Source organism: Onychomys torridus, chromosome 5 (genome assembly GCF_903995425.1).
Source record: "Onychomys torridus chromosome 5, mOncTor1.1, whole genome shotgun sequence".
Classification (NCBI taxonomy): domain Eukaryota; kingdom Metazoa; phylum Chordata; class Mammalia; order Rodentia; family Cricetidae; genus Onychomys; species Onychomys torridus.
The window spans coordinates 13,808,972-13,835,395 of NC_050447.1; the positions used below are offsets into that span (position 1 = coordinate 13,808,972).

The 26,424-nt window shown below is 47.6% G+C and overlaps 1 protein-coding gene across 2 annotated transcripts in view; it reads right to left on the reverse strand.

The window, feature by feature from the left end:
- Abcc12 (ATP binding cassette subfamily C member 12) overlaps nucleotides 1-26,424 on the reverse strand; it is a 69,224-nt gene that overhangs the window by 14,499 nt on the left and 28,301 nt on the right. The window contains exons 10-21 of one of the 2 annotated variants that reach the window (XM_036188296.1): nucleotides 25,686-25,757; nucleotides 23,215-23,339; nucleotides 20,744-20,816; nucleotides 19,075-19,278; nucleotides 15,798-15,932; nucleotides 15,606-15,681; nucleotides 15,443-15,511; nucleotides 13,214-13,303; nucleotides 12,160-12,263; nucleotides 9,718-9,915; nucleotides 8,812-9,038; nucleotides 6,608-6,745 (exon numbers count right to left, since the gene is read on the reverse strand). In XM_036188296.1, the coding sequence (XP_036044189.1) occupies nucleotides 6,608-6,745; nucleotides 8,812-9,038; nucleotides 9,718-9,915; nucleotides 12,160-12,263; nucleotides 13,214-13,303; nucleotides 15,443-15,511; nucleotides 15,606-15,681; nucleotides 15,798-15,932; nucleotides 19,075-19,278; nucleotides 20,744-20,816; nucleotides 23,215-23,339; nucleotides 25,686-25,757 (1,511 nt within the window). Of the gene's footprint in view, nucleotides 1-6,607; nucleotides 6,746-8,811; nucleotides 9,039-9,717; nucleotides 9,916-12,159; nucleotides 12,264-13,213; nucleotides 13,304-15,442; nucleotides 15,518-15,602; nucleotides 15,682-15,797; nucleotides 15,933-19,074; nucleotides 19,279-20,743; nucleotides 20,817-23,214; nucleotides 23,340-25,685; nucleotides 25,758-26,424 lie in introns of both variants that reach the window. The other variant, XM_036188297.1, reaches the window with a different exon arrangement.

Here is a 26,424-nt window from a genome sequence, read left to right on the forward strand (position 1 = left end):
TACTGCATCTGCACAGGGAGCTGGGTCAGCAGGAAGGAGCATCAGAAAGGACAGCCTGGGTGGGATGTGGGAAATCACCTGGGGACACCCCTTCCTGACCCCTTCCCTAGCTCCCCCTGGAAGAACTTCAGAGAAAAGTAGCAGGTGTTTAAAAGGAAACACAGCCAGCTTCCCCACTGCAACCCTGTCTCTTAACCCCAACTCTCACTAGCACACATGCACTCACACACATGTGCACACAGAGCATGGCCTGCTTCACCATGCTTTCAGGCAAAAAAATTTCTATCAGAGACTGAAGTTTTAGGCGAGCTAGGAGAGACATCGCATTCCTTGATACACTAAAGGGCTCCCGACCCAGAGAAAAGGTTTTTTGGTGTTTTTTTTTGTTGTTGTTTTGTTTTGTTTTGTTTTTGTTTTTGTTTTGTTTTGTTTTGTTTAGCAATTAGTGGGAATTGTGGGAAGAAAAGGAAAGCCTTTTCAAGAGTAAATCCCTAGAAGACACAACTCTTCTTTACACCATCACACCTCCTTTTATGTCCCCATTCTAGTTAGTTTTTGTTTGTTTGCTTGTTTCTGTTTTGTTTTTTACCAGGGCCTGATCAAAATACTTTCCCAAATACCACAGTCTTTCTACTTGTCTGGTGGCAAGTGCAATATACGTCAGAAGTCAGAGCTCTCCCAAAAGCAAATGTTCTAAGAGGAGAGACCTTGTCAGTCACGTGAGGCTAAGCTCGCTATGCCAGGTGATTGGAGAAGAAGCTGTGGGAAACAGTGTTAATCTGTTTTCTTTGCTCAGGGCAAAGAGCTAAGAGATTCTATGGTTCTTCATGATCTGGTCATCAGCGGGACCTGTGCTGCAGGACTCTAGACATAGCATCAGGAGCAAACCAACAGCAGGGCGGTGGTGGCGCATGCATTTAATGCCAGCACTCGGGAAGCAGAGGCAGGCAGATCCCTGAGTTTGAGGCCAGCCTGGTCTACAGACAGCCACCAAAACTACACAGAGAAACCCTGTCTCAAAAAACAAAACAAACAAATAAAAACCCCACAAACTAACTAATAACAAGGACTACCTGCTCACTAGACCAAAGACAAGCTATGGAGTCAAGGCTACATTGAGATCCTCGGTGGGAAACTGAAGAGACAGTGGGGGAAGAGATTAGACTAGATGAAAATGAAAGTGTACATCCTCCTCCTTCCCCCCTCCACCTCCTCCTCCTCCTCTGCCTCCTCCTCTTCCTCTCCCCCCTCCTCTTTTCTTTGGAGACAAGGTATTGCTATGTAGCTCAGACTAGTCTCAAACTTACCATCCTCCTGCCTCAACCTCCTAAGTACTGTGATTATAGCACTGAGCCACCTTGCCCAGCACCTATTAGCTTTTTAAGAACAGTGAAAAGGGTCTTATTGGTAGAGACAGCTACATTTGTCAACTCCTTCCCTTTTTTGTCACTTCCCCTTTTGGACATGGATGGACTATAGTCCCCAGGATGCTGCAGTTAGGTAATTCCTTTTGGTGAGATCCTGCCATTGAAATTGCACAAAGACTGAGTCTACTCTCTGGGGTTCGGCAATAAAAGTTTCCACGGGGCCCACCACTTCCCTGTCTCCCTTCCCCTTCCCAAGACCTTTGATATGGAAAAGCAACTCTGCCATGTCATTAAATTGTGACCTGAGGAAGAATACACATTTATTGTGTTAAGATCAAACTCTTCCACATTCTAGCCATAAAATAGTTCCAAAAACCTAGGACCTGCACACTCGGGCCCCTGTCCTGGTTGGATTTTGTTTGTTTGTTTTGTTTCTGTTTTTGTTTTTGTTTTTGGGGTTTTTATTTTTTATTTTTTATTTTTGTCAACTTTGACGCAAGCTAGAGTCATCTGGGAAGAAGAACCTCAATCAGGAAAAGGCCTCCATCAGTTGCCGATACGGACTGCACTGGACAGTCACTATTAGCCATCATAGCTCATCTTTACAATCGCCATGTCACTTTGTTAGTATGTGGCTCCTGCTTTGCCTTTTCTCACTAGTTGTCTCCTGAAGCTTTCTTTATCAGGCATGAGGATGACGATGCCAACTTCTCTCCTGCTTCTGACCCCTTAATAGGTTGGTTTCCATCCCTTGACCTTCAGCCACGGGTGTCCTTACCCATGAGCTGTGTTTCTTGCTGACAACAGATAGCTAAATCTAATTTTTTTTCCTATGGAGAATGGGTTGATTTTGTTTCTTCTTCTTGTTTTGAGATGGGCAACCTTGAACTTCTGATCCTCCTTCCTCTACCTCCCAAATACTAGGATAACAGCCTGTGCCACTGTGCCCATTTGAATCTAATTTTTTAATCCAGTCAGTTAGTCTGAATATTTTAATTGATGAGTTGAGGCCATTTACATTGAAGATTATATTATATAAGAGATGTTTACCAATTCCTGTAAATTTTTCTTTGGTTATTTTCTAGTTGATTGGATTAGTGTTTATTGCATTCTTTTCCCTCTACAAACTAGTATTGGGATTTGCTCATCTATGTGCTCAAGTTTTGGGGGGAGGAGAGTTGAGACAGGGTTTCTTTGTGTAACATCTCTAGCTGGCCTGGAACTCACTCTGTAGACCTCTGCCTCCCAAGTGCTGGGATCAAAGGCATGTGAATAATTTTCTTATTCTTATTACGTTACTTAGCAGGTTGTAATCACTAGGTGTATTTTTATACCTATGAACCAGTGGTGGGCTATTTCTTGACCTACACTCCCGAGTGCTAGGATTAGAGGCCTGAGCCACCTCCTCCCTGATTCTTTGTTGTTGCTGTTGTTGTGCTCTTGTGGTTACACCAGGCTTTCCTCTTCCTTTGCAGAAAGTATTCTTTTAAGCATCTTCTGTAGTGTTGGCTTGTCTGTCATCTGTCATGAACTATCTTGGTTTGTGCTTTTCCTGACATCCTGACTTCAGCGTCAATTTCAAAAGATAGCTTTCCTGGACATAGCAATGTTGGTTGGAAACTGTTTGCCTTTGGGGCTTGAAATACATCATCCCATGCTTTCCCAACAAGGGCTGCTGACAAGAGATCTGGTGTTTATGTTTAGGCGTTTGTAGGTGAGCTGGCATTTTCCTCTTAGAAGTTGTAATGCTATTTCTTTGCTTTGTAGTTCTGACATCCTACAAAGTCACGCAGAAGTTCTTCTGTGGTCGTATCGATTTGGAGCTTGGAACCTATCTTGACTTCAGATTTCTATTTCTTTCTAGGTGTTGGGGGTGGGTTTTCCACTATGATTTCACTGAATGGATTATCCCCTTGGTTCTATGTCAGCGCCTGTCTCTTAGTCTTTTGATAGCATCCCAGGGCTCTTGGCTGCTGCGGTCATGCTCATTCACTTTTGCTTTCCTTATTGATCTTAAGTATAGGATTTCCCTACCCTTGCCCTCCATCTCTGGTGCCCTTTTCCTGCCTCATCACATCTCTTGGCAATCCTTTCCATGGTGTTTTTATTTGAGTCACTGATTGTTTAGTTTCTGACTTTATTTGCTTGATGAATTGCTTGAAGACCCATATTGCTGATTTTCTCCGCCGGTTTCTTGTTTTTCCCTCTAACTGCCCTCTCCGAGCCCCACGTTGACCTCATCTGCCTGTCATGTCCTCTCGGGGGCTCATTCTTTTTACTAGGACACTCTGAACAGTCTCACCCTGGCCTTATCTCCTGATTCATAGGCAGAAGAATTATGACCTGTGGAGTCACAGTGCCAGGTTTATCTTATCTCTACTCTTTCTGCGGCAACATTTGCTTATCTATGGATTTGGATATCCCTTCCAATTTTATTTGTAGATTTTCATTTGGAACAACTGCTTTTATTTTTAAGGTTAGTAAAGAAATAGTATGTTTTTCCATGGCATCTGTGAAGATGATACATGTCATTATAATTCATTTCCTTCCCTCGTTTGCCTCCCCTCTGCCCTCCCTCCCTAATTCAGCAGCCAAATTTTGAGGGCTGGGACTCCAGTGACATTTTTAAGAGAGTCTTGTGTTTTCTCTGCCACCATTAGGAGGCCCCATGAGCTGACAGTAGTAGTTTCTAGCTCGTGGGCCACCCACCATTTTCTTTGTGCTTTTTGGGTACCCTGTCACTACCGTCATGCATTTCTGGAGTTCCTCCTCTCTTTTTCCTGCTGTAAAAAAAGAATATTCATTTTGTTCTGATCCTTCTTCTTCATTGGATCACACAGTGGTGGCTTCTAGTCCACTAGCTCACTCAGAAGTCGGGTCTTATGTATTTCCTATCGTATGTTAGAAGTCTGAAGCTACATGACTCAACTTATCTAGTCTTCAAGTTTTGAAAAGAAGGAAACTGACCTGTTCATAAATAAATAAATAAATAAACATAGACTTTAAAAATTAGTTTTATGGGCATAGTGGCTTACACTAGTAACCCCAACCTCTTTGGGGGTGGATGTATGACTGCAAATTACAGACTGGCCTAGGCTACATATCAAGACCATGTCTAGTAGTAGCTTGCTATACCCATAGATCAGCGCATCTCTCAAATCTCATTAGGGAAGCTTCTCATGGCAGTGGGTGGCAATTAGCACAGAGAACCTCGACTGGTCAGCTTCAGAGTGCTCAGCCCCACATGGGGCATACTCACCACATGCTTCCTCACAAGACTCAGGGACCTTTATGGAAGAGGGTGAAAAGACTTTGAGAGCCAGAGCTGAGGGACAGCATCAAAGAAAGTGTTTTCCAGACACAACAGGGCAGACGCATGTGGGAACTCACAGTGGTTGTGACGGCATGCACAAGAATCTGCACAAGCCCATGCCAGACAGAACCCCAGCACGGAGGAGAGGGAAGGGTGGTGAAATCCCACCACCAGCTGAGAAGCTATTGGCATTTGGTAGCTACTGAGAGAGAGAGTCAGTTTTGGTAAATGAGGTGACCTCTGGCAAGGTGATTACACTCAGAGACGGGCCTCAATCCCAAAATAAGCTGAATAACATGAACTGAACTTGATGGGACTTAAAAAAATAAAAAGAAAGAAAGAAAAAGGAAAGGTCACTCAAAGCTGAGTGGGTAGGGCAGGGAGGATGGATATGGGAGCAGTTGGGGATGGGGAGGTTGAATATGATAAAAATATATTGGATGAAATTCACAAAGAATTAATAAAATATTAATTTTTAAATGTGTGTTTATTGTTAAAGAACATTCAATACTATTAAATTCATATTCAAAATAACTTTTAAAAAGAAATCCTTGTGGGTTGAAATAGAAAATAATAGGAAGAAATATAAAAGTTGCGTATCTCTTTGTCTGAAATGCTTACGACCAGAAATGTTTCCAATTTGGGATTTTTTAATCAAATTAATTAATTAATTTACTGAGTTATTTTGTACGTATAGGTGTTTTGCCTGATTGTATGCCTGGCACAATGTGCATAAGTGGTGTAGAAGATGGTGTCACACCCTCTAGAACAGTGGTTCCCGACAGTGGTGAGCTACCATGTGCTGGGCATTGGAATCAAAACTGGGGCCTCGGGAAGAGCAGCCCGTGCTCTTGCTCTCCAGCCGTCTCTCTGGCCTCAAATGGTTTTGGTTTTTTTTTTAATTTTGGAATACTTGCATATGCATAATGAGGAAGCTTGGAAATGGATAATGAGGTTCTCTACAGAAGTGGCAGGTCGTTCACTTGTTCACTCTATTTTATCTTGCAGTGCTGGGACTCCAAGCAGGGGCTTGCACAGGCCAGGCAGCACTTGACCACTGAGCTGCATGGTAACGGTATTCAAAAGGTTTAGGACTTCAGAGCTTTTCAGATTTGGGATTTTCTTTCTTTTTAAAAGAAAAATATTTATTTTTATTTTATGTGCATTGGTATTTTGCCATGGGTGTCAGATCCTCTGGAACTGGAGTTACAGGCGGTTGTAAGCCATGTGGGTGCTGGGAATTGAATCAGGTTCCTCTAGACAAGCAGCCAGTGCTCCTAACCACTGAGCCATCTCTTCAGCCCCCTAAAAATTGATTCTTTTTTTTTTTAATGTGCATTGGTGTTTTATCTGCATGTCTGTGTGAGGGAATCAGATTCACTGGAACTTGAGTTACAAACAGGTGTGAGCTGCCATGTGGGTACTGGGAATTAAATCTGGATTCTCTAGAAGAGCAGCCAGTGCTCATAACCATCTCTCCAGCCCGATTTGGGATTTTCAATTTATACATATAATGTGAACATGAAAATATGAGCAAGACTGGGATTTGAGACCTAGGAGTGATTTTGTATACTTTCTGTTTTTCTCTATTTAATATACTTGAGCAAGAAATAAAATATATAAAGTGGTATATATGCAGAACTGAAGGTATAGCTCAATAGTGGAGTGCTTATCTAGCATTGCACAAGGCCCTGGGTTCATCCTAAGCATGGCACATGCACATCTTCTCTATCCTCCCCTTTCTCCCTGCTCCCCCTACAGAATCACATATCTTTTGGGGCCCCAAATACTAGAAATAGAATTCCTGATTCTGCTATCCCTTTACCTGTTCCCAACATTTCCCCTCTTGGTGCCAAAGAAGCCTGAGATCTCCTATTTGAACTGGGGCACAAGATGGGGGACCCTGGAGCAGAGGCCATCAACTCACTTGCTGATGCAATCGTTCTTTTTGTTGTAGGCGTGGATGACACCCAGCCCCTGTATGGAGGAGGTGATGTGAGAGAACCAAGGTGACCGGCTGATGTTCTCCACCTGCTTGAGCTCCTGAACTCCTCGATGGAAGATGCTGTCATGAAAGCGAGAGGGTCCAAGAGGGTCACAAAGTCTAGTCTCTAGAACTCTCCCTCAGCACAGGCAATCCAACCGTGCCTTCCCTGTGACGGCTAAGTCAAAGTTAGTGTCATAACTGGAAGAAAAGAGCCTGCCACTCCTCTCCAGGATGCCCTGTCTGGCTGTATGAGGCATGGGCTACACCATTACTTCAATTGCCTTCAGATCCAAGTGCTTTCTGTAGCAAGAATGACACATGGTACAGTATGCAGCTCCCGTCTTTGAAGACCCAAAGATTTCACACAGTGGCAGCCTGTTTGTGATGACCAATCAGGGAAAGAGGGATCTGAGCTGGTTGCCAATGGGTGGCCTTCCAAAGATAATTTTGTACAGACATCGAGATAGCCCTGGCAACTGAGTTCAGAGTACTGTCTTGTACCTTACAATGGAAGCCCCAAGAGCCCTGATGATGGGAGAACTATGTCCCTGAGCACACAAGTTTGCTGGCTATAAGGGAATCAAGCCTACCTCCAGACTCGAAGCTAAAATTAACTCACAGAGTAAGGGAAGCTCAGAGCTTGGTGAATTCATTGCAAACTTATGGAAAATTAGGTCAGGGTCCCTCTGGTCTCTCCTGTGCTTATAGCAAAGAAGAGGGTATGCGGGGCAGATTTCTTGTAAGCTTTTATTTAGTCAATCAGCAGCAATAGAGTAGACAGCAACAAATGGCCAACCAAAGAGTAACAGAAACAACCGAAGCTCAAGGGATCCTCTACAAGTTCCAACACTCATGACATGCTTTACCTTTGCGATGGACTTTCAGAAAACATTGTTTACTCATCATCGCAATAAACTCTTGAATTTGGAAATGTGTTCTTTTCTCAGTGACACCAAGGGTACTGCAGTGAGAGCCCAGCTCTGCTGGATCCCAGGACACTAGTCTTCATTCTCATGGTCACATCTGCTCCCATCAGGTGCCCATGCCAGTCTCCTGACACAGTACGTCCCTCACCCATCTGCCATTATCACTGCTTCCGACTTGATGCATGAGTCCAAACCCAAAAGAGAATTGCATTTGTGGATTGCATCTGCTTCTTCTCCCAGAGCACCTTCCTCAGCACATCAGTCCCCCACCTCAGGCTGTCCTTGGTTGTACCAATCTCTGTGACACCCCAAAGCCTCCCACTTATAAAACCCTGATGACACTGCCTTGTAAATACCCCCTCAAACCCATCCTTCTCTTGTCCTCGCTACTGCCACTCATGTCTGGTCCTCATCAGTCCTTACCCAAGCTCTAAATCTCTCAAGTTTGCTTACCATTTCATTCTATAGTTAATGGGCACAGACTTAATCACCTCTTTTCACGTGCTCTTCTGACACAGACAAGGCATGCGTTTTCATGATTAAGAACTTCGCATGAGAAGGAACAGATTTGCAGCATTTCAAGGCTCTCCAGCAGCTTCACAGCAAAGCTGGACTTCTGGTGCAGACCTTTCTGACTCACAGCTTTATTCCCTCCCAATACTCCCCGTAGTGACTGATGAGAGATCCCACCATCCCCACTGCAGAACACTCTGTGTCCCCCGGAAGCTGGAAGCTGGCTGCTTCCAGTTTCCCTCCAGACAGGTGTGTACAAGCTCAGGAGCTGCCCCCAGTCCTTCCCACACCTCTCTGTACACGTCCCTCTTTAGCTGCAGTGGAAGCTGTTACTCAAAATTCAAAGTGACTGCAGAGGGTGCCCACAGAGCCCAGTGGTTTTAAGAATGAACCAGCAGACAGATGGCAACCATGCTGACTAGTTTCCTAATCTGGGGCCCAGGACTTAACCTCCTAATAACTCACCCACCTCCCAGCATTGCCCTGGGGCCTAAAAGCCACATGTATGCAAGGAACTCACCATAGCACCTGGTCTTTAACAAGTACCCCAAATCTACGATTCTCCCATCAGAAAAGAAAGTAGGCGCTCAGCATCCCCTGCCTCCCAGCTGGTGCAGTCATTCATATTCTCTCCCCATGCCCCACTCCATGCGTGTGTTGGGGTGGGGTAGAGTATTCCCCCTTTGAGCTTGTGTATAGTCCTACCGTAAAAGAATGAGGAAGATGATAGCCAGGCCAGCCAGAACCAGAAGGACCACGGGAAACACAGCAGCCATAATCACCAGGATAAACAACACCATGAAGAGCTGCTGTAGGAAGTTCTCCGCATGGAAGGGCAGCCGCACGTCCAGCTCGTCCATATCTTTAGAAAAACGGTTCATCAGCCGGCCTGTGGGGGTTGTGTCAAAAAAGCTCATTGGACTCCTGACGATCTGAGGATAAAAGCAGAGGGACCTGAGTCGGGGAATGCTCCTGGACTTCCAGCAGGGTAGGAAGGTGAGAACAGGGGCCAGACCTATTTTTCCGAAGCACAGGCTGGGGGATGGGTTAATCTTTGGGAAGTGAGGGTGGTGCCCCCATTCTTAGACCACACCAGGAGTGAATGTGGGAGAGATTCTGCCTACATTTGGGGCTTCCTCTCCAAATCTCAGGTGCCTCCTGGGACAGGGATCCAGATACTCTCTGAGCAGGGAAGGATTTTGAGCCCCAGAGGAATAAAATGCCAAGTCTACTTGTCTGTCTACTCCACAAACATACCTGTGTGTTCTGGTAAGAACCCTCACAACCAACTGCTGCTGCCTGCTACAGCAATGGGAAGCAGGAGCCCATCTCCAGGCCCTCACTAGCTGGAACCCTTAGAAGCATAAGGTACATCTTCCCCCATCGTCCTTCTGGCCCAAGGCTCCATGATGTACCCCTATGGCTCTCTGAAATTAGACTTCCTATATGCTACTCAAGCAAGTAGAAGGAAGACACATTGAAAACTAGACGGCAGACTTCAGGAGAGTTGTTCTGTCCCCAGAGTTCAACACAATCTTTAGCACACTGAAGGACCTGCTTCACCCTGTGGACAGAGCAACGATGTGGGCCTGCAGCCCACTGCTGCGCTACCTTGTTAAACACGCTGTTGTGGAGCGAGGAGGATGCCATCAGTGTAGTTTTGGTGAAGGCAATGCCTTTGATAATGCCAAATGTCAGCACAGACACCATGCTTGCTATGTATACCAACTGGTACATGTGGTGTTCGGTGTCTTGCAGGGTCTGGTCACCATTGCAGGCTGTCTTATTGCTCTGGGGTGCACAGATGACCTGCAGCACAATGAAAAAGAAGGATCTAGAATTTATGCTATTGGGAGAAGGCGGCTATTTCAGATAATCTTTCTAAAGAGGAGAAACTGAAAATGAGCCAGATGGGATGGGAGAGATGGCTCAGTGAGTAAAGTATTGCCACACAAGTATGAGGACCTGAGTTCAGATCCCTAACTAGCATGTAAGAGTAAGGCATGGTGGCACAGGCCTGGAACCCCATTACCAGGATTTGGGGGAATACAGGCAAATCGCGGGAGCTCACTAGCTAGCCACCCTGAACAAAACAGGGAGCTCTAGATTCAGTGAGAAACCCAACCTCATAAATTAAGGTAGAAAGTGATAAGGGAAGGTACTCAAGGTCAACCTTCAGCCTCCACACACTCACACATGGACAAGTGCCTACATACTTATATGAAACAAACAAATTTTAGAAGAATAAAATTTAAATTCAAATCAAGAATGAGTCATGTGGGTAAAATCAAGTCAGGTCCCTCAGGGGGTTATCTGAGTTTTTCCTGCCTCTTCCACAAAGGGGCACCTCATGGTGGGAAAAATGTAGCAGATAAACAGGTATAGGACAGCTGTCACAGAAGCCACCTGCACCCCAGGAAACCTTCAGTGATGCCAGGCCAAGAAGATCCAGAAGCAAACAGGGCCTCTGGATTCTGAGAAGCTTGCCTGGCTCCCCTTAGAGGTCCCAGACAGGACAGAGAGTCGGGCCACCCTCCCACCTGCTGAGCTGCCTAGCAGCAGCCACCGACTAATGAGATTCAGGGGTCTTTATGTAGGGTGGTCCAGTTCCTCAATCCTCTCCCCTGGCCTGTATCCAAGGGTCAACTGTGAGGGTGCTGCTGCTCTGCTCTGGAGTCCTTGGCAAGAAAGATGGAGCCTAGCAAACCGAAGGGGCTCTCAGAGAATCCCAACAAACTATGGATCCACCCCTCTCAGTGAGAGGACACAACTTCACCAGCATTTCTGGAGAGAGGCCATCATTTGCTGTTGAGAAATTGACAGTTTCATTTTTCTCTGGGCTGTGTGTTAAAAGTCAAGGATGCCTTTGGGGAGCAAACAAACATGTCTCTTCTAAATGCCATTCTGCTGATTACAGTAATGGGAGAAATGTAAACCAGAGGTGGCTGATGGATGAGCGTCTGCTGAGGCAAAAGCATCCCTGGGGGTTTGGTTGATGAAAGGCTCAGCTTGTACAAGAGGTTCTGCTGTGCTGTAGGTTGTACCCACAGCATCGGGGATCAGGACTAATCACAGGGGCATGCCACTGTTGCTGCATGTTCAGTGGCCTATTGAAGTCCTGAGGCTAGGGCATGGCTCCACATGACCCTACATCTGAGGTTCTCTGGGGAATGGACAGAATCATCATGAGTGGGGACATGGAAGAATATACATATTTGAAGATAGTTCTTGCTTTATCTGCATGCAACAGGCTTCTTGCTGCCTTATGCTTATAGGAACAGCCTCAGGAAGCTATGTCAATCAGCCTATCCCCTCCCCCACACCCAAGCATCCTTACTTTGATGTCATAGCAACAAGGTGGCACCATAAGGTGTAATCTTAGAAGAGGAGCAGGCACCCTCACAGTGTTCCCTGGAGCTCCAAGAGAAGCTTTGAAACCAATGGCCAACAACCAGGGAAGATTCTAGCCAGCTGGAGGAAGAGGTATGTATTGGTCCTGCCCAGGAAGGCCCTGGCCAAAATGGAAACCTTGGGAGAAATGGAAGGTCCTGGTGGTCTTGGCACATTTACAAAGGCTGCACCCATTTTAGGTCCTCTTCCTGCTAAGGCACCTTTGGAGAGCAGGGCTCTCTCTATAGAACCTTCTGGCACTAAGGGATATGTCAATCTTTGCTCATCTTCCCAGGTCCCTCCCTGTCCCTCCTCCACACTGATAATACCCTTCCTGGACAAGTGTAACTCTACACATCGGAACCATCAGTTTCCAGTAAACCCTTTTAAACCTGAAGTTGTACATAGAAACTTCCAGGTGCCTTGCTTCTTTTGAAAACAGAAAAGAATCTCAAGAATTTGAAATATATATATACATATATATATATACATATATATGTGTGTGTGTGTGTGTGTGTGTGTGTGTGTATGTATGTATATATATCCCAGGAACTGGCCTCGGTGTCACCAAAAGGGGTGAGGGGACAAAGGGAACACACCAGATGTCACTGTTTAGCAGCTTTGTTTCAAGATCCAGACTCAGCATTGTCAAAGGAAACTCACCTGGGAGCCCCTGTCTAGCCAGAGTCCCAGCCACCAGGTGCTGAAGGCAGAGCTGCCCATCATCAGGAAGAAGAGACAGAGCACCAGGAAGGAGACCAGGTACCCTGCCAGAGGAGCAAGGGGTGCAGATATGAGGCCAGTGGCAGAATCGCCTGCCCTGAGCCTCACCCTTGGAATTCGGGAAAGCCAAAGCCTACAGAGAAAAAAAATCCCTATCTGGAGGTTCCATGTGCTAGGTTGATTCAAGATATCTTGATGGTGGGCCCCTGCATGCCAATAAGGACATCTTTTCCATTTGGTTAGAAATAGAACCAAACTGTCCTCATGTTAGAAAAACCTTGTCTGCTTAAGATGGGCTCTTGTTATACAGCCCAAACAATTTTGCTGAGGCCACCTTGAAAATTGTGATCCTCCTGCCTCAGCTTCCCCTGGGGCTGGGATTGCAGGCATGTATATGACCATGCCCATTCAATGTTCCATTTAATAGAAGCAAGTCAGTCTTCATTAAGAGCAAGTCAAGAGTCCAGTTCAGTGGGACAAGTCTGTTGTTCCAGGCCCAGGAATGCTTGCTTGGGTAGATCATAAGTTTAGGCCAGCCTGGGCTACACATGGACTCTGTCTGGAAACAAATATCCAAATCCCTTGTCTTTTTGGAAGAGACTTGCTTGTGCAGATACTCTCTTGCATGATGAGCTGATTGCAGCTGTGCTCAGCAATCTGTGTGTGTGTGTGTGTGTGTGTGTGTGTGTGTGTGTGTGTGTGTGTGTGTGTGTGTTGTGTATGTGTGTAAGAACCATCGATGGCTTCTGGCTGCTGCCCACTCAGATCCAATAAAACCAAACCTGGCAGCTTTAATGGAGATAAAAAATGACTCCATTTAAAGAGCTGTATTATCAGACTTCAGGTTTTAGGGGGTAAAAGCACTGATAAGCAAGCGCTAGCATAAGCATAAAGGAGTAATTGGTGAAGGAATCATAAAAACATGAACCCAACGTTTAAAAACAGATTTTTAAAATGCAAATTAAATCAAGAAACCTGATGTTTTATGCCAAACCTCCAGAAGCCTTAATATACGTGTGATATGTTTTCCAGGTCACGATTCCTTCTCGAGGAGACTCAATCTGGACAAGCTGATGCACGGGAGCTATGGAGACAAACACAAGGCCATGAGCCTTGTGGCCAGAGTGGGTATTCAGTGCGGCCAGCATGTCCCCTTTGCACCCTCCCTCCACTGCTGAGGGCACTTGTCCTATTTTATACATGCTCTCACATTTCTAATATCCCTTTGCTCACTTTAAAATATTTGATCCTCTTTACAGCCCCGTGAGACACATGGCTTGGAGTCTTTTAAGGACTCTACGGTGTTCACTACATGCTTAGCTTGGGAGTCCAGGGTTGTGCCGGCTCCCAGACCTGAACCTCAAGCATCAAATGAGTGTACAATTAGTCTGTATCCACTGAGCGCTCCCAAGCTCAACTGGGCTGTGTGCACTGCTGTAACAGGACAGACGGATGGGGTGAGGGGAAATTATACATGGTCTCTTTTCTACTTCACAGGTGCCTGATGGGCAAAGCCCCATCATACTCTGCCTCCCTGTCCCTAAGCAGTGGGAGACAACGTTTGTGCCCTGTGAACAAGGGACTGATAGCAACAGTCTAAGAAAAAGAGGTAGCCTCAACAGCTGGCCCTGGCCAGTCTCTTTTCTACTTCCTCCCCTGGAATTTTCTCATAACCTCACCCTCAAGCGCCCCTACCGCCCCCCCCATCTTCTCATCTCATTATCCCTAGGAAGGAAACTTCTGCACATTCCCAAAGGACCAGTGCAAAGACTGCCTCCTCTGTGGGGCTCCCATAGGCTATCTGTTACTCCCATGTTGACTCCCCATTACCTTTATCCCAGTTTGCCACAGCTACTCATGTGCCTGTGACATCTGCCAGGCTGTACGCCTAGAACTGTGAACACAGCCTTCTTCTCTTCTAGCCCATTTCAGGACTCGGTACTCAACACAATGTCCAGAACCTATTTGTTGAATGGATGTGTAACCTGACCAGCCTTCATTCCCTCCACACTACCTTTTCTCAAGGCTCCCTGTGGAAAGTGGGGGCTCTCAGGCTTTCTCTGGCCTCTAGAGCATTTCCATGTGCTGCTTTGACCTCTGGGGAAGGAAGAGTGAAAGGGACACACAGGAATAGTCTAGACCTGACTTCTGAAGGTCATTTACCTTCCAAGTAGTTTGCTAATCATTTCATGAACAGTTTCTCACTTAAACTTTGCAAGACTCTCCAAAGTTGATTCTAATATTTCCCTGCTTTGTAGATTAAGAAACTAAGGTTTTGAGAGTGTCCAGTTTCATGACTTGAACAAGGATGGCAACAACAGATCTGCTGTCATGGAAGGGGAAAGCTCAACTCTACACAAAGAACAGCAACAAGGAGTGCCTGTCTTCCCAGGCAAGAGCACACCAATTAGTTATTCAAAGGGCCAGCTCCAAAGACATGTACATGCGAGTGACAGTATATGGACTGAACAGATTATATTTTTATATTTAGGTACACACACACACACACACACACACACACACACACACACACACGAACAAGTAAAGAAAAAGAGGCCATGGATCTGAAAGAGAACAAGAGGGTGGGACACATGGGAAGTTTGGGAGGGAGGAAAGGGAAATGGGAAGTGATATAATTGTGTTATCATCTCAAAAAATTAATTAATTAAAGGAGTGGCCAAATTTCTTGCTCATGGTGGCCAGGAAACAGAAAGAAAAAAATGAATGCACCAGTGAGCACGTTCTCTTTTCCTCTTTTATTCCATTTGGGTTCCTGACCCAGGTGATGCTGCTGCTGTCATTTAGGGTAGGTTTTCCTTGTAGGACTGTCTCTGGGAATGTCCTCAGAAACAACCCAGGAATGGCCTTTACTAATCTTCAAGAGGTTTCCCAATCTAATCGAGCCAGTGGTGCTGATTACCCAGCACACAAGCTCACTCTCCAAGACACCACAGCTGGAGCTCACACTTCAAGACACCACAGCTGGAGCTCACACTTCAAGACACCACAGCTGGAGCTCACACTTCAAGATACCACAGCTGGAGCTCCCTCAGACCCAGCTGGAGCTCACACTTCAAGATACCACAGCTGGAGCTCACACTTCAAGACACCACAGCTGGAGCTTCTCAGAGCAAAAGCCTTTGTGTTCCCCTTCTCCTCTCCCAACAGCAGATGCCCAGCATGCACCCCAGGGTACGCAGCCACGAGAAAGGATGCTAAGTACCTTTTGTATCTACAAATTCTTCCATTTCAGGTTCTTTTCCTTCATCTTTCTCATCGCCTGAAGCCAAGACTAGGACAAGAAATTGCATAATAAATAAATAAAAAGGTCTGTATCCACTCAGGATCCAGGGGCAGTGAGGGAGGGGACTATCATCTGACTGTACCAGAGTCCTCATCTCTCGGAGTTGGGCTATCCTTCAGGGTGTCCACCATGGCCGCATTGTAAATGTGCTCCGGATCCTGGAGAGAAAATGAAATTACTTCTGAAAGTGCAGTGACAGACTTCTCCCAGGCGGGAAGTCATGAGGCAAGGCTCTTAAATCCCACTCTGCACGGGCAGGCAGGCACACAGTTACCTTGAACTGCAATCCCCGGAGGTTGTGAATCAGCTTTGCATAGCGCCCCCTCTCTTCCATCAACTCCTTGTGGGTACCCTTTTCACAAATCTCTCCATCTTCTAGCAAAATGACCTCATCACAAGACTCCAGGAACTGTGGGGACAGCACAGGGACCCACAACGACACTGTCTCAGTAAGAGCCGAAGGACTGCGTGCCAAACACCCAGGCACCCTCCCAGGTGCACTGAGTGACTGGGGTTCTCAATCCTGGCACTACTGGCGTTAGAGGGCCAATGGTTCCTTGTCTTTGGGAGCTCTCCTGTGCACTGCAGGCTATTTCACAGTCTCCCTGATCTCTACCTACCAGAAGAATGCCTTCCCCTATTGTGACAAGCAAAAATGTCTGCAAGAATTGCCAAATGCCCCAGGAGGCCCCAGTGGAGAACCACTGAGCTGGTCCCCAGTCTCTTGAGTACAAAAGCTGGACCCCGGCTGCCACAATGAAGCAACTGAACCTTCCTTTGCTTCTTTTCTCTGAATAAGGTACCCTACTAAGAAATCTGACTGACCATTACAGAGGCCCTGGTTTGGTAAAGATAGGAAATACGATCTCAGCCTTGCCAGAAGCCCCACCTCACAGAGCCCAGAGGATAGAAACCAGGTCACAGGCCACATCTTCACCAGCTTTAACATTACAATAACTATATGAACAATATTACGCTCCCCCCCCCCAACACACACACATTTTACCCAAAGCACTCCTGTTTTTCTGGTTCCGAGACCCTTCATGTCCATGTCAGTCCGTGATTAAAGAATTCTGCTAAGAGGGACTCTCTTTTATTTTAGAAGAAGAAAGAGCTCTTCCCAATTGGATCCACCCATCAAAGGGCAGAAAGCCCCTTCCTAGAGGCAGGCAAGATGCTGCAGGACTGGGAAGAGTTCCACCTAAAGAAGCCAGGGCCAGAGCCCCCACTTTGAACTTCCATTCCATTCAAAGCCAAATCCCACCTGTCTGTGCTTGATTTGAACCCTGGAAGCAGGAGCTGCCATTGATGCCTGGATACCTGATGGGTTAGGCAGTGCCCAGATGCTTCAATCAGAGCAGATCCAGCAGCTTGGACAGTTCTAGTCTCTATGTGTCCCCTATCCAAGACTTGTCCCCTTCCCCAGGCAGCCCAAGCAGGCCCCTGGCTCCCTTCTGACAGAATCTTTCCCGAGAGACAAACTTGCACTTCACACATCATCCTCTAATGTTTCACGGCCTGATCTCACATTTTATCAATATCTTGACCTCCTGTAGCCCCCCAGCTCAAGAAAGCAGGCAGCTTGGTTAAGTCATTGATTTTCCAGATAAGAAAAGGAAGCACTTAGGACCTGTGACAATCTACAGGGTTTTCTGCCTGTATGTGGTCCATAGCCCAGACTTGGAAAAGCCCAGCAAAAGGTCCCTCCTGCCAGCAAGCCCTCAGTTCACTCTAGTAATACCAGGTAGCTTTGCGTAGCCACGCTCAGCAAATGCTTAGGAAGCTGAGCCCTGAGTATTACCAGCGGCTGACTGCTGGCCTTGCTTTGTTTCCTCACGCAGATGAGCCACCGTCCTGACCAGCTACTCCAAAGCATCTGAGGTCAAAGCAGCTAAGAAATGTTCTAGAAGGCCCCAGGGCTGCGGTTTGAGGCTTCCTCCCCTCCCCCACAAAGAATGGGATGAAGAGCACAGAGATTATGGTGCCACCTGGTGGCCTCTTTGTTCTCCAACAAGCAAAAAAGGGAGCTAAAATGACCTTGGCAAGGTATGCTGCTGGAGAATCTGGCAAAATACTAGCTTGCCTAAGGCCATGCCACTGACTAGTGAGTGTCAAAGATGGCTATTATTGACCCTCCATGAGGGCTCCTGGAGGGTCAGCTCCATCTCACACCTGTCAAGACAAAGGCCTCACCCTCCAGGACCCAGGGCTCCTCAGGAAGACAGCCTTTCCAAGGCAGGCTGTTGCTAGAGACAATATTCACAAGCCAGAACTGTGGTAAGCATACTTACGACTCTGGCTAGGCCAGAAATCATTTCTACACTGAACCCAAGCAGCCTTCTCCTCTACCTTGGCCCTGGCCTGCAGAGGACCTAGGAGTTCTTGTCCAACTAGCCTGACTCAATGTTTACTAAAGTGGTAGCACATCTGCTGAAGAAACCAGACACCCTCATGTGCAAAATTTGAGTGCTTCATGTATTTTTGTGGCTTGCTGCACTTAAAGCTTATTCTGGGGAAGGCTCCAGGGCAGCTGGGTTTCCTGGGTCCTTGAGAAGCCCCTCTCCCTTTGGGATGGTCCTCCTGGCCTCAGCCAAAGGTCCCAACATACTGACTGCAGGGTCCTCCAGCCATGGCAACCTTACTTGCTTCTTCATCCTCACACTTTCACCAGCTCAACCTCCCCTTCACTGAAAAGCAATGAGACCCGCCTCCTGCTCCCAGACCGGACCTGCTGGACAAGAAGACAGGGCTACTGCACCTCTGCCCCCGTGAGCATCTCCCAGTGCCTGCAGGACGCATCTTACATTGTGGACACTCACACAAGAGCATGCACATACTCATGTGCACATTAGCACAAGCAGCATATCTCCAGGAATTGCCAGAGAGAATAGAGAGAGACAGCATGAGCGAAGAAACCTGGCTTAAATTCCCATCAAGTATTCAGAACCTGTATGTGAGTCAGATGCAACAAGGTTTATGATGATGCAGGCAAATTCTCCATTTTCACCCAACGTCAGTCCCCATCATTTGGCCCCTAGTCCTGGTCTCCAGAGCTTCTCCTGGGTTGGGGGAAGACTGGGGCACTTGGGCCCCTCATCACAGGAGCCCACACCTTTCTGGGTAAGGAAAACAAGCAGAGCTTCTATGATGCCCTGACAAAGAGCCTTTGACCTCAGGCCCATTCAGGCCCCATTGGAGAAAGGTTGGGCCCTGAATTGTCTCCACCTGGCTCCTTGGCACCAATGACCCAGCTCTCAGAGCCAACTGATCCTGAAGAATCTACTCTGTGGTGGACGAAAGGTCCCGTCCCCACTGACTCCAAAGACTGGGCCAACAGAGGTCATACACAGAGAAAAGCAGGCAGGGGTGGCTAGAAACTCAGGTGGCTGCAGGACTCACCAACATCTCCTCCATTCCCTGCCCTCTCCATCCCCTGTCCAGGCAAGGCTAGCTTCAGGTGGGAAAGGCATGTTTAGCAGAGCAGGAGTCTCTGTGAACATCAAGTGCTGCACGCATCCCAAGACCTCATGGACCCTCCTTGTCCCTGTCACCTGCAACTGGTGGGTAACCAGGACAACAGTCTTTCCCTTGAGTGCCTTCTTAATGCACTCCTCAAAGACATGCTTCCCCACATGGGCATCCACAGCCGAGAGTGGGTCATCCAGCAGGTAGAGTTGACGGTTGGCGTACACAGCACGGGCCAGGCTGATCCTCTGCCTCTGTCCCCCAGAGAGGTTGATACCCCGCTCTCCAATCTGTAGACAGGGATAATGGCACAGCCCATCATTAAATCCACCTGCCACCCTATACTTCTTGTATAACAGGAGCTTCCTAAAGTTCAAGAGAGAAGATATACTGGCTGATTATCTCGGCACACAAGCGTCTCCAACCCCTCATGCCAGACAGTGATGATTGGAAGAACTCCCATGCCCCTCACTCACTGAATCACAGTGCCAACCGGGCACAGCTCTTTCTGACTCTGAGAATGGTGTGTCTACTGCATGACTCCTGCTTCCCAGTGCACAGTCTACTGTACATTGACTGACAGCACACAGGAGATTTTTTTAAAGCAGGGAACTCTAGAAGAAGGGATAGTGAAAAGAAGAGAAAGTGCCTGGGAGATGGACCAGAGACCTCTCTGTTCATTTCTTTGTATGCTACTGTGTGTGCTGTGAAGACAAGACACGTGCTATTTTGTTCACCATCAAATCTCTAAGGCCCAGCCCCTGATCTGAGGCTCAGTAGACATTTCTTGCAGGATGAAAAGCCTATAGGCTATGTTTTTTCTGGGAATCCCATCCTCCTGAGCCCAAAGTGAATCCCAGTGTACTCAGATGCCCAGCTACTGAGCTAGCTGCTGGGTGCTGGGTACTGGGTGCTGAGTAAGAAAAGTGACCTATAAATCAGGAGCTCACATTTTAGAAGGGGCACTAGACACACAAGAACAGCAGTTGACATATTCACCAAGTGTTAACCAAGAAGCATGCATTGCAGCACTTGGTGGCAAACTGCTGCCACCTGTGAGCCTCCAGAGTCTTCCTCAGTGGAGCTGGGCTATATCCTGAAAGGCTAGGAGGTGACTGGACACCTTAGCTGGCTGCCAGGGCTGCAGAAATACAGCTTGGAAAGGAAAGCCAGAGCCACATGAGCATTCAGAAAGGCCAGTTACTCCTGACAGGCAGAGTGAGAGACTAAAAGAGCAGGTTCTCTGAGCTGGCACTGTGGGGAAGCTTGTCCTAGAGGCATGATGTCCTGGGGAGAGAGAGGAGCGTGGCACAATGACTCTGGGTCACCTGAGTCAGCAGGCTCAAACCTAAAGGCCAAGCCATCACTTTGGACCAGCAGCCTGGGGCAAGGTCTGAAGGTGACTCGGCATTCTTGGGCTGCATAGAGCCAGGGAGCAAGGAGCCCTGAGACTCCCATGTATGGGGAGCACTCTGGACCACTGATCTGAGGACAGAGCTGGAGCTTGAGTTTAGGACGAAGATGTTCAGGAACCCTTCCTGAGATGATGGAAAGGTTGGACGTGGGCTGTGGGAACAACTGTGATGAGTCAAATGCAAGCAGGCTTGGACCCACCCCCACTTGGTGGACCGCAAAGAAGAATTCTTGATAGGCAGAAACTGAACTTTGCCAGAATTTCCTTGGGATTTTCTGTCTCTGGGACATGTAGATATAGATCCAGGGTCAACTGGGCAAATGGGACTCAGTTCTGCTCACCTCAGTCAGGTCTCCATAAGGAAGGCTGTTCAAGTCCTTCTGGAGACCACAGACATGAACTGTGTGCTGATACCTGTGGGAATAGAGATCAGAATGGTAAGATTAGCATCCAGCACTGCTGCCTGGGCTGCTCCTAAAGGAACCACTGTTGTCGAGAGGACGAGGCAAGGACCTTGTTGCTGCTACACTCAAGGCTCTCAGGCAAGTTGCCTTGTCCCAAGGGCAGTGTCTCCTCAACTTCGGGGTCTCTCCTTGACTCGGGGTGGATCCCTCCCTTTACAGGGTTCCTGTCATGCAGGGAAAATGCCGCCACTGCCTATGAAATCCTGGGGATGCCAACTGCTATCATTGCTCTTTGAGTCAGAGAAGGAAAACAAGTTGTGGGCTGAAGTTGTTGATTATGGCATATAGAGGCTGAGTCAAGGCCATGAATGGAAGAGGGAGTATATGTGGTGGAGCAGCATAGAATTTACTCCATTACAGATGCCAACCCTGACACCCCTGATGAATTCCTCCTGCTCCATAAATCTATTCTGTCCTCCATCAGCCCTGCCATGTTGGAGAAAATCAGACACAGAAGATGTCACTTCACGGGAAAGAAGAAAATTGGAAATGGACCCTGGCTTTGGGGCTTCCAGGGTTCCGGGGCTTCCGGGGCCTCTGGGGCTTCCAGGGCTGTTGTGTTCCTCAGTAACATCCTTTCTTGAGCCTTGGAGTTCAGACTTAGGAGGAATTATCTAGCCCTGCACAGCCTAGCTGCTGGGCAAATACCTCATCTTACTGGGCACAGTCCCACTCAGGCCCCAGTAGAATGCCACCTCTTAGGGCTTCTGGCACCACCCAGTCTTGTGGGGTGTGAGATCCTACAGTAGGGGAGAAGCTGACAGTCCACTACTTCCACTTTCTCTGAATCTCAACTCCAGACATACCCACGGTGAACAGAACTGTCCCCCAAGGCACCACAGTGACCCATAACCTCAGAATCTGGCCACTTCGGTGAATGCCTGGCATTCCTAGTGACATTCTCACTTGTGAGCTGTCTAAGCAGGTGCTGGACCCCACACTGAGCCGGAGACTTTTGTCTCACTGGCAAGCCTCTACTAAGGGTGGTTGGTAACTACATTATTAACTAATGACCACCTTTGCCATATATCCCCACTGCCACAAACAGAGCTGTTCCACTGTGCCTTCCTTGCCTTGGTGGACTGAAACTTTCTGGAACCATGAGCCAAAATAGGTCTTGCCTCTGTTCAGTTGTTTCTGTGAGGCCATCTGTCACACAATGCTAAAGTAACTCAGACAAGCACCTGAGGAGGAATATCTGTTCCTCATGGTGCTCCGCACACGGCAGGCATTTGGTTAATATTTGCTCTCTTCACCTCCTTATGGATAAATCAAGTAACTGTCCTTCCAGCCTGCTTCTGTGGAAAGAAAAGGCATTCCAGGGAGGGATGGTGTAGGCAAAGGGGTGTGTGGCCAATGAGACATTGAGTAGAACTGTTTGCCATGGACTCCCGCCACTGACGGGAACTTCCTGTCACATGTGAGCCGTCTGTTGAGGACATCACAACCAGGGGGAGAAGAGAAAGCCACAGGCTTTCTGCTGGGAATACACTTGTTGGCTGGTGCCAGCCCGGAGGGTATGGAGTTTTGTGAGCTCAGATAATAAGAGAAGGCCAGGCCACGACTGGATTCCTAAGCCCACCTCCTCCTCCTTTGGTTGTGCCGTGTTTGGGGGTGTTTTTGAGTGGCCCTGCTGTCAGGCAACCTCAATGGAAACAAGTGATGCTCGAGCCTAGGGCACAGGTCCAAGGCTCAAGCTCTGTGGGCTCACCTCTCTGGACTTCAGCTTCCCCGTCAGTGAAATGGTCTGTAATACCTGTCTGTGTCTCCCTAAACAAATTGTGATGGGACTCATCTAAGGCAAGTAAACCTGAGAAGATCTTACTCCCTAGAGCTTAAAGGTAACCACCCAACACGTATCAAAGATTTAAAACCAGAGGTTTGGTTTTATTTCATTAGACCATTTGAGGACACTAACAACAATATGCCTTGATAGTGCCCATGTGAATTAATCATGTCAGGACTGACTAATTGCACGCCTTCTGCTCATGATCCCAAGCAAAGTTTTAGTTGCTTAGCCTAAATCAAAATTGCAAGACTCATTTTTCTCCAGTCAGAAAACATATGTCTGCTACAGAGAACCTCAGAGCATATGGTACTCTGCCCTGGGACTGAAGTGATGACTAGTCCTCTGCTTGGAGTACCATGTGGTCACAGGTCTGCAGAACAGCATGCTCCTCCTGAACTTCTGGGTCAGAAGAAGGAAACCCAGTGCCTGGGCGGATCCCATGAACGTTTCATCAGAACTCACTAAAGATATCCACTTCGTGACCATTCCTAGCGGCCTCAGCATCTGAAGCAGGAGGAACAACTACCACAGTGCCAGATACATGTCAAGTTAATAATACCTTTGGTGATTGTACTTCTCTCCAAACAGTATGTTCTCCCTCACATTTCCATGAAAGATCCACGCTTGCTGAGAAACATAAGCCAAAGGTCCATTGACAGCCACAACCCCTTTCTGCAACTGCATCTAGAGCAACAGTAACCAGAGAACCTTTAGAAGGCACACTCCCAAATGCCATCCTCTTACTGTATGAGCATTAGTCACATGCATATGAGGGGGTTGACAGATATCTCATCCACATTCTGTAATTCGAGGTGAGACACTTGCAAGGCTAGGCAGGAAATTTAGGGAAGAGGAAATAATGAGTCTTTCTGCCAATTGGAGGATACAGGCTACACTTACCTCAGCCCTGGGCCAACTACAGTGAGATGCCTTAATGATGAGTAACAAGATTTCCACCGCCCGCCCCCCCCCCCCCCCCCCCACCACCCCCCCACCCCCACCGCCGCCCCTTCTGCCAGGTGTGCTGACTGGATCCAACTCTCCCTAGCCAGGTTCCAGGGAATAGAGCACAGACTCTACTTCTGATGTGGAGGCTCTGGTATGTATGCCCCACTTCAAAGAAGCAGTCCTGATACAGTTGCATAGTTGTAATGGTGCAAGAATTCAGGCCTTATGGGGCCAGAACTCTTCTTCCTCTTCTTTTTTTTTTTTTTCAAAAAGAGTGGGAGATCCAGTTTCATGGGGAACTTTGGGGCCTTGATAATATTGAGCAATCCAATTAATAAACATGTAAGACCCAGTTTGTGACACTGGGTACACATGGGCATTTAAGCTGACCCTGCAAAGTGTGCTTCTGATAGATAATGGTAGACTGTAGTGGTGATAAATAGCCAACCCCATCCACAGAAGGGATTTGTAGGGAAAGCATGACACTCGGGGCTGATGACGGTAGGGGTGGCAGTGTGGCTGAGCAGGAAAAGTATCACATGATGCAGTGCTATTTTGAAAACCTTGGGGCTGGTTGAAGGGGCCTGGAGTTAGCCTTGAAAAAGAGATGATATTATTAGCAAGAGCAGTTCTAGAAATAGTGGGTGCCTTCAAGGCGCTGTGCTGAGCCAGCTGACACTGTGATTGGTCTTGAGGACTCAGCTCTGGCTGGCATGTACACTCCATTTGCTAACCCTCGCCACAGCTCTCCTTGGACATTTTGGAGATGACACAGTCCAGAGTCAATGTCTTTGTCCAAAGGGAAATGGTGAGCATACGACGGAGACAAACTCTGCCTCTCCCCTGGTCATGGGAAAGCACCTGATTCCCTCACCAGGGCACAGAAGATGGGCTCTATTTTCTCTCTAAGATGCTCCCAGGGGATAAATAAGAGGGTAGATGTTAAAAGGAGGCAAGTTTCCTTCCAACAGATATCAACACACTGCAAAAAGGAACTGGCTGTGAACAAATGGACTTCACAATGCAAGAAGTCTGAGCATAGCCTGGGTCGTCTCCTACATTGTTGGAAGATCTGTACTCACAAGTGGAGAGTGGGGCCGACTTCCAGTACGCCACTGACTCTAGTGTCCTCATAGAAGACACACACATAAGGGCCAGAGCCTCCCAGACCCTGGCCCTCCCTCATCTCCAGGAAGGGTAGTCAAAGTCACTCTCGCTACAGAGAGTCAAGGGAGGCTGAAGAAGTCATTCACATTGGCACTTATAAGACTCACTCCCCATTCTGGTGAGGCCCTGCTGAGCCTCATTTCTTCATCCCTTCAGAGGTTCCCCAAATTCTTTCAACAACAGGAGGCAACCTCAGCTCAACCAGTCTTCCTTTTAGGAACAGCAGTAGGCAGAAAGAAGAGTGAATTCCCCAACCTCCTCAAAACATGTCTTATTCATTTAGGGTGAAGCTTGTAAAACACAGCAACACGAAGGTCACCTGTGACTATAATTTGTCGCCTTACCACCTACTTAGGGTCTCACAGCTAGAAGGGGCAGAAGCAGGACAAGATCTACCAACCTCCCTCTTCCTATACAAAGTGTTCAGGGCAGCTGGGGTCACATTGCTGCCTCTGCACATTCATTTGCTCGCCCTTCCTCGAGGCTCCCAGGCAGATCTGGGGGTTTGGGAAACCGTCAAAAATTCATCAAAAGTTGCCAAGAGTCCCTCCAGTTCCTTCATTCTCCACCAGGCTGCTTTTCTGGATTTTATAAAGCAGGACAGCCATCGGAGAAGCCACAGATTTAATGATCCATCACTTATTTGGACCAACACGGAGCTAAAGGCAAAGAAGCAATCAATGTTTAACTTCTGTCCTCAGGAGGTAAATCCAAAGATGTGGGGAAATCTTGTCTAGCCAGGCATGGAGCTGCCAAATGCATCAACCCAAGGGAATAATCAACAACATTCACATCAACCGTGTGCAGCCAGACCTGACCACTGGTCTCCAGGCTGCTTAAGTCCCTCAGTCCACAGCAAGGAAACCCTGCCCCTCTCCTGTCATGAAGTCTTTCCAGCTCTCCCCACACACTTACCTGTCCTAGGAGAGCTGAGATAAGGGAACTCTTCCCACTTCCAACATTCCCGCATATTCCCAAGACCTTCCCCTGACAGAGAAAAGAGATAAGACAGTTACTCCCCCACATTGTCAGGGGGGCTTGAGCTCTACACTGACCAGGCCAGGCAGGACAAGAGGCTACTGTCACCCCCCCCAAGATGGCAGTTGCAGCCTCAGCCACCAAATCTATGCACAGCTTGGAAGGACGCAGAGATTTGAGTTTTAATTAAGAGCCCTCACTCATGCAGAGTACCCAGAGGGCTTCTGGAAAGCTGGAAATCCTGTTCACACATTGATGTAAAACAGCCTTGTGCCAGTTTAGGAGACACAGGCCCTGGATATGAGGGTTGTCCTGTGCCCGGAGACCCAGGAAATGAGTCTAAGGACAGGTAAAGGGGGATGTGGCTCAGGGGTACACGGGCCGTCTTTGAAATAGAGAGAGCTGAGTGATTTCAGAAGTCATTTTTAAAGGAATCCTTTATCATGACAACTCAATTTAGAACTCCACGTTTTTTCGCCATTTCCAGAGAATGACTTGGTAGCTGCACGTGTCATCTCAGTCATCAACTTGTCGCTGAGTCCCTGTGATGCACCAGGCGTTGTTCTGAGCACCGGCTGTCACCCTGACTCCAGGGCCATCATGGAGGCACATTCGAGATCACAGGGCACCCCTAGCCACCCAGAAGATGAACATAATGGGTGGATCCTGTGTTGAC